General features: G+C 59.0%; 1 protein-coding gene across 1 annotated transcript; it reads left to right on the forward strand.

The window, feature by feature from the left end:
• Positions 1–5,808: 5,808 nt before the first annotated feature.
• Positions 5,809–7,195, forward strand: FOXL2 (forkhead box L2). The gene has a single exon (XM_062613234.1). The coding sequence runs from the start codon at positions 6,062–6,064 to the stop codon at positions 6,980–6,982; it is 921 nt and encodes a 306-aa protein (XP_062469218.1). The 5' UTR covers positions 5,809–6,061; the 3' UTR covers positions 6,983–7,195.
• The last annotated feature ends 385 nt before the right edge of the window (positions 7,196–7,580 follow it).

The raw sequence follows: 7,580 nt of genomic DNA on the forward strand, positions 1-7,580 counted from the left end.
TGAATACCTGGATAGCCTTTTCAAATATTGTTTCCTTAAATGAGTAAAGTCCTATATCCTGGCTGAAAACAGACTTCAGGAAGTTATAGGAGTCAGAGAGAATGGCTATAGTTTGGGACCCAGTTCTCCAAGAATAGACTCCACAAATTCTCTTTGATGTCACTACAGTACTTGAAAGACTTTTTCCTTTAAGCCTCTTCTTTTCTTTCTTTTTTCCTTCTCAGCACACCCCACCCCCCACCTCCTACCCCCCACCCCCCAATAATCTGAAATTAATATCACTTTATCTGGATCTTAGTGCAAATTTTAAAACAGTCTGAAGGAGCATGCAGTTTTCTTAGTACCTCTAAGATGCTTAGTATCTCTGCAGCAACAGTGGGAGAAGCCTGCCTTGGCTCTATTTTTGTTGTACAATGCTATTAATTTGCAACTTCAGGGTGATCTGGACAGGAGTGGACTTGCATGGTTCAGGGTTTTTTGCTCTTTTTCCCACCCATGCTTTGTAAAAAAATAAGCATTAATGTGGCAGTGCTAAGAGCGAGCAATTTGCTTTGGAAGTCATCAGGCTCTGACACAAACGGTCTTTGCTTCGAGCTTCCTAAGGAGACATAATTTTTCCTGTCTAAAAAGAGGAGGCTGGATTGTTTGTTTTTATTTGCAGCATTCGGCAGCATTGCTGTAGGCCACTGACTGCAGGATGGCAGTAACACAGGATTATCCTGCAGAGCCGTAACTAGTGAATCCATAACAGCCAACCTGAACTCTGCTGCGGGCTGCCATTTAATACCACAAGAAACTGTTTGCATTTCATCATGTAACCGGTTGTGTGAATTTAAGAACCTTCCCTGGATCAGGCTGTGTTTTCAGATGAAAGAAAGGAGCTACCAAATGGTAGAGTGAAATATATGGCTTGTTTTCCTGTAAGCCTGTCCTCTAAGCGTAAACAAATAGACTGCAGTGAAGGCTCTGGCTCTGGCTACAGAAAAAAAAAACGAGCAGAGATGGGAAGTAGGAAAAGGTTGGGGCTGCCTTTTCTTGTAAGAGAGGTTTCTCTGATATCAAGGCAGTAGGAACAGGCTCAGAATGAAATGGAACAGTGAAAACTGCCTTTACAGAGTCAGCTGAAGGGGGGAAATCTACTCTCCTGATCCTAAAAGTTTTCCTTCTAACATTCCCATCGGAGTGGGTATAGAATTGAGCCCGTTTGTGACTTTTCCCTCAGGGTCTGTTAGATGGGCTTTTATTCAATGTGATTTCAGTCATCAGATCATAATAAAGTTGCTCTGTTCCTCATGAAGCTCACATTATGGATGTACAGCCATCATGGCCTATGGACTGCTTAGTTTTTCCTGTAAAAACAGAAATCTTTGTACGGCTGGGAGCTTGTAAAAACAAGCCTGAAGCTACTCAAATTTTTAGCTTTACAGTATAAACGAGAAACTAAATTCTTCACTGCAAAATATATATGTACCTATATATGCTTGAGGTTTTGACAACGAGACTCATTCATGCAGAAGACGACACTTGCCAGGTGAATATTGCCTTGTTCTAGCATCACACGCCAAGTAATGTAATTAAAGGGCGTTTATGAAATGTTCGGGAATCCTGAGCAGATGGGAGAGTAGGATTGTGTATTTGGGGTGTCCCGAGGTGAGCTGCAGGCCAAGCGAGAGGTGAAGTGCTGAAAATGAAGCTTTCTCAGGGCAGTTTGGGGTCTAAAGGGAGCAATTTGATCTCAAATAATGGTGGTTATTCCCAGTTGCCAAGTGCTGCGCCGCTAATCGGCACCTCCAGTACCGAGCCTTCCCTGCCTTCGGGTGTCGTTTAGACACCCGTCGTTTAGACACCCGTCGTTTAGACACCCATCGTTTAGACACCCGAAGGGAGAAACACAGACTCTGGAGGTGAAGCGGCTCGGCCCTGCTCGGATGCGGCTGAGGACACCGCTCCCCACGGGCACCTCCGGGCTGCTCTGCCCTCCCGCACTTAGGGAACACGGGAAAACTCCTTCGAGCCTTGTAATAGATTACATCTAATGGATTTTTCGCAGCGACCGGAATATTTGATTTCCCGCGGTACAATTAGTTAATTCTCGGGAGCTCCGGCGTGCAGGGCAGACCCCCACATGCCAGGTTTACACGTAGCCGTATTCTCCCGTTAGGGGAATAAACGCTCCACGATCTTAAAGACCAGTAGTATTCGGGGAAAGAAGAAGAGGGGAAAAGAAGAAACTAGGATTGCTTGCAACGGCGGCACTGTGACGGCCTATCCCGGCTGCGTTGGTGGCTGTGCCGAGGAGGGGAAGGGTCCGGGGGACCGGGACCCGCTCGTTTGAGAAACAGGAACTCGGGACGCGCGGCGCCTGGGTCCGCTTATAAAGCTATGTCTGTGCCTCTCCTAGGCGAGCCAAATTAACGCGGGTTAACGTAGCTGATGAAGCGGTCGGGAAGGGTAGTTTCTTGCTGCGGCACCAGCAGCGTGTTCGGCTCCGTGCTTCCCGGAGCGGAGCCCCGGAGCCCCGGAACGGGCAAAGTGGCAGTGTCGCCTGCCCTCCGTCCGGGTGCCGGTGCAGGCGGAGGGAGCCTTGCTCCGGTGCCTGCGAGCGGGTGCGGTAGCCGAACGGGAGCGGTGCTCCCCGATCGAGGGGCGTCCCGGAGCGCCGGAGACACGTTTTCTCTCCAAGCGGAATAGTGTGAGGAAGCGTGCCACATTTTCAAACAAACTGATCCCAGCCCTTCCAGGTAAAGCCGGCGCTGCTGCCTGCACTGGGGTGAGTAGAAAAAAAACACTACTCGGGCTCTTTCTTGCTTCTTGCCCGCCCTGCAAAGGCCGGCACGGCTTCCTTAGGACCCCTGTTCGCAGTGCCGTGTCCCAGCCGCGCTTCCCCGTGTCCCAGCTGGAGTCCCCCGCCGCTTGCCGTGACCCGCTCTGCACGGCAATTACACTCGCGGGAACGGTGCCGGCCGCTTCCCCGCCGAATACCGGACTTGATTAGGAAAGGCGGACCCATCCCGGCTCGGTACCGGAGAAACACGGCGAAGCACGGAATTGCAGCCCCCCTCGGGGAGCTGGGTTGCGCGGCCGGGACTGAGACCCACTCTGCCCTCCTCCTTCCCGGCTTCCTTGCACTGGGAACGAACTGCAGCCGGGGCTGCTCTGGGTGAAAAAAGCGAGAACGCCTTTCCCGCCGCCCCTCAGCGTTCTGCCGTGGGATCTGCCCCTCTCCGCAGCGGGACGGTATCCGGGCATCGGCGCCGTGAGCCCTGCTCCACTGCTACCTTCCTCCTGCTACCCCTACCCCCGAGGGCAGCAGGCCCTGTCGGGGAGCAGCTCCACTGTCCGATTTGTCCCGGTTTGTTTGATTCCTTGTCCGATTCCGGGAGCGGCGGGGGCTCCCCAGAGCTCACCGCATGGGACCTCTGTCCCGGGTTGTGTGGCATCCTCCGCTCCTCACTGGGGATAGGCGTGCCGCGCCCCTCTGCCCGCTGCCCGACCCCGTTCATTGCATTCCCCTCGCTGCGACATGTCTGTGAATGCCGGTGGGACTCCAGCTCTCTGCTGAACTGCAGCCACAGTGTCCAGGCTCGGCTGTCGTGGCTTAATCATACGGTTTAATGTCCCAAGAAGGGCCCAATTAGCACCGGGGAGAGGGGACAGCCGGGCAGTGCCCGTAAATCAAACGTTCAAGTAGCCGCACACGGGACTGCTCTCTCACCTTTGCCGCTGCTCGGCCCGATCGCCGCTCCCAGCTCTGGGCTGAGCTGCTGCCCTTGGGTGTTCATCCGAAAGTCCCCTTTGGTGGGGCTGTCAAAAAAACCCAAGCAAGGCCCTCGGGTGTCCAATGTCCTCTGTGAAACAGGCAGCCCTGGTAAGGCGCTGCGCGCCCGGCTTAGGAGTGCAAAGGGAGGAATGTGCCGTTTGGCGGAGGTGATGACACACGCAACAGTGCTGTTACACCTGCATCGGGCCTCGCCGCGGAAATGCCTCGCGCCGGGAGCAGCCTGGGTGGCCGTCAGAAAGCAGCCGGGCTGGCCCAAGGGGGCCTGGCAACCCCGGCGCCGGGCACGGCTAGGCACGGCTGCCCTCCGTAGAGGCACCCTCCGAGGAGCGACCGGGGAGAAAAACAGCTGAGAGCGTCTCTCCCTCTGGCCTCATTCCTCCGAGGTTTCGTTTATGCGCTTTAGGGGGGTACTTTGAGGGCGGCGTGAGCTGTTCTGCGGCTGTGTGCGGAAATAGAGGGGCCTCGAATCTGTGACCGAATTAATGCGGTCCACGCTTTAGGGTACGCCTTTCGCCGCCGATGAGAGACGGGGGATTCGTTATATGGCTGCAGACGAAGAGGCAAAAGCATTCGAACCGAGAAATAGAATGGCTTCCCGAGGGCTAGTTTATTTTTCCGTTTCTAGATCTCCGACCCCCCTTCACCCACAAATATACTCCCCCGGAGGGGAGAGGGGACCCTTTTGCCCTTGGCTGGGCAGAGGAATCGGAGCTTCCCGCATGGCGCGGCGAAGCCCCAGGGCACCCCGACGGGAGGGGTGGCTGCCCAGGGTACGCTGTTCGAGGGCAGCCAGGCCCCGCCGGGCTGGCGTTTGGTTAATGAAAACTGATGTTGCGCGTAAAACCCGCGGGGCGCGGAATAGCGCTGAGCGGCGGCTCATGTTCGGGAACAGCAGAAGAGAGCCAGAGGGCTCCGGCCGCGGCCCCCAGGGCATGAGTAGCAGCTCCAAGAGCCGCTTCTGGACAGCCCTAGAGGGGAGACTCCGAGCCGTGCTTGAGTGCGTGAGGGGATCGGGTCCTTGTGGCTGCACCCCCGGGGGCGCACCGGCAGCGCGGCTGGGGAGCTCAGGTGACCCTGGCCCTGAGGAGCTCGGCCTGGCTCGGCCGCGCTGTTTGGGAGGTTCTGGAAGACAAACAGGGCTAGGCTGCCTTCTTCGCGGGGACCGGGCTAAGGGCTCCGTTAGAAACCAGCGCAAAGTATTATCCGTCTGCTTCTCTACCCGAGGTGGGAGCAGCCCCGTGTTAGTGATTTATTATACGACACCTCTGCTGGGGGGGGGGGGGGGGGGGGAGGGGGGGGCCTCTACCTGAAGGCAGAGAAGGGGAAGGAGCAGGGCAACGTCGGTGCAGCATATGCCGCCCGTGTGAAACCAGCTGGAGACGTGCAGGTGAAGGAGCGGGAAAACTGGCCGGTGTGTCACGCCTCGCCTCGTCACCCTCCACCGGCCCTCGGGGCGCGTCAGCCCCGCAGCCTACTTCGCGGGGAGAGAGGAGAGACCTGACACCGTTTGCACTGCCTCCTGCAAACAAGGGCTGCAAGAACCGACTTGCAGGCAGCGGCAGCAGCCTCCTTGTGCTCCCCGGGCGCGATCGGTTGGCGGGGCCCGGGGCCAAGACATACAAACGCGTCCGCGTGTGCGGCTGGACGTCCGGGGCAGGGGCGAACGCCGCGGGCACACTCCGCACCCGCAGCCTCCGACGAGGCCCCTGGCCGGGCGGGAGGGGAGCCCACCGCCGAGGGCCCCACCGGAGCTCCTCGGGCGGGCGGGCGGCGGAGGCTTGATCGGTGCTCCCCCGGACACCGCCTCCCCCCTTAACTTCCCCCCCCCGACACCTCCCCGCCCCGGTGGCGCGACCGAGCCGGGGCGGTTCCGCGCCGCTCCGCGGGGCTACGTCGGGCCGCGTGTGCGTGGGGCTGAGCGCTGCGCCGTGACTGCGGGGTGAACTCGGCCGTGCCCAGCGGCTCGGCGGCGATAGGGGAGCGGGCTCTTGACGAAAGCGGAACTCGGCCGGGCCCATACAAATCAGAAAAGAGCCCGGCTGCGGCGGCAGAGGGGAGCGGAGCCCGCGGGGGCAGGGACGCTGCCGCCGCAGCGCTGCACGGACCAGCGGCGCCGCGAAAGGCGACTCCCCATCTTCGTCCCGGTCCCGGCTTCGACCTCGGCCCCGGTCTTAGCGAGCGCCGGGAGGGACAGGACGGCCCCCGGCACCGGGCTCCGCACATCGGACAAGCGCTCCGCAGCCGTGCCGCGGGCGGCGGGACGGCGGGACGCGGGGCACCATGATGAACAGCTACCCAGACGGCGAGGAGGACGCGGTGGCGCTGCTGGCTCATGACACCGGCGGCAGCAAGGAGCCGGAGCGGGTCAAGGAGGAGCTGGTTGCAGAAAAAATCCCTGAGAAGCCGGACCCCTCGCAGAAGCCCCCCTACTCCTACGTGGCCCTTATCGCCATGGCCATCCGGGAGAGCGCAGAGAAGAGGCTCACGCTGTCCGGGATCTACCAGTACATCATCAGCAAGTTCCCTTTCTACGAGAAGAACAAGAAGGGCTGGCAGAACAGCATCCGCCACAACCTCAGCCTCAACGAGTGCTTCATCAAGGTGCCCAGGGAGGGCGGCGGCGAGCGCAAGGGCAACTACTGGACCCTGGATCCCGCCTGCGAGGACATGTTCGAGAAGGGCAACTACCGCCGGAGGCGAAGGATGAAACGGCCTTTCCGGCCGCCCCCGACCCACTTCCAGCCCGGCAAAACCCTCTTCAGCCCCGACACCTACGGCTACCTCTCCCCGCCCAAGTACTTGCAGTCCACCTTCATGAACAACTCGTGGCCGCTGGCGCAGCCCCCTGCGCCCATGCCCTACGCCTCCTGCCAGATGTCTGGTGGGAACGTCAGCCCCGTCAATGTGAAAGGACTCTCGGGCCCGGCATCCTACGGCCCCTACTCGCGGGTGCAGAGCATGGCGCTGCCCAGCATGGTGAACTCCTACAACGGCATGGGCCACCACCACCACCACCCGCACGCCCATCACCCCCAACAGCTCAGCCCGACCAGCCCCGCGCCGCCCGCGGCCCCGGCGGCGAACGGAGCCGGCCTCCAGTTCGCCTGTGCCCGCCAGCCCGCCGAGCTGTCCATGATGCACTGTTCCTACTGGGAGCACGACAGCAAACACAGCGCCCTGCACTCCCGCATAGACATCTAGGGGGACTTCGGCCGATAGCCCGCCGCCTTTGCACCGGCTCCGCTACCATTCTGCGATCCTGCCGCCTTCTCCTTCTTTCTCGGGTCTCTCCTCCTCTCCAGCCGCGGACTCTCTCCGTGCCTGAACTGTTGCGGTGGGGAAACGGCGGCCCTGCTCCTTGTGTAGTGTAAGTGTAAGAACCGTCCTACGAGGAGGAGAAGGCGGTGTAAGTGCTGGTGCGCTGTAGCTGGGCGAGCTCGGACTTACCGTTCGTTTCTTTGCTCGTTTGTGTGTGTTCGTGAGACTTTTTTTTTTTTGGGGGGGGGAGCATGTAATTAAAAATAGGCTGTTTAGCCCTCAAAATTCTGCTCCTTTATAATTCAGCCTTAATCCTTTCGGGCTCAGCCTTGGGGAGAGTGAAAAGCCCAGCTTGTAAATAGCGGCGGCATTTCCATGCGTGGCGGTGCTGGCTGGCGAGGCCTAGCTGCTGCCGTGGTGCTCGTCCTCCTCCTCTTCATCTGCTCTTTTTCCTCGGACTGCAAAACACCGCGCTTCTTCCGAACCGCGGCTTTCTGTCAAAATAGTACTTAGGTGGGGACTTCTGGAGCAGCGGGAGATG

Source organism: Pezoporus occidentalis, unplaced genomic scaffold (assembly GCF_034315485.1).
Source record: "Pezoporus occidentalis ecotype Australia unplaced genomic scaffold, CSIRO_AGI_Poc_V1 ctg164, whole genome shotgun sequence".
Taxonomy (NCBI): domain Eukaryota; kingdom Metazoa; phylum Chordata; class Aves; order Psittaciformes; family Psittacidae; genus Pezoporus; species Pezoporus occidentalis.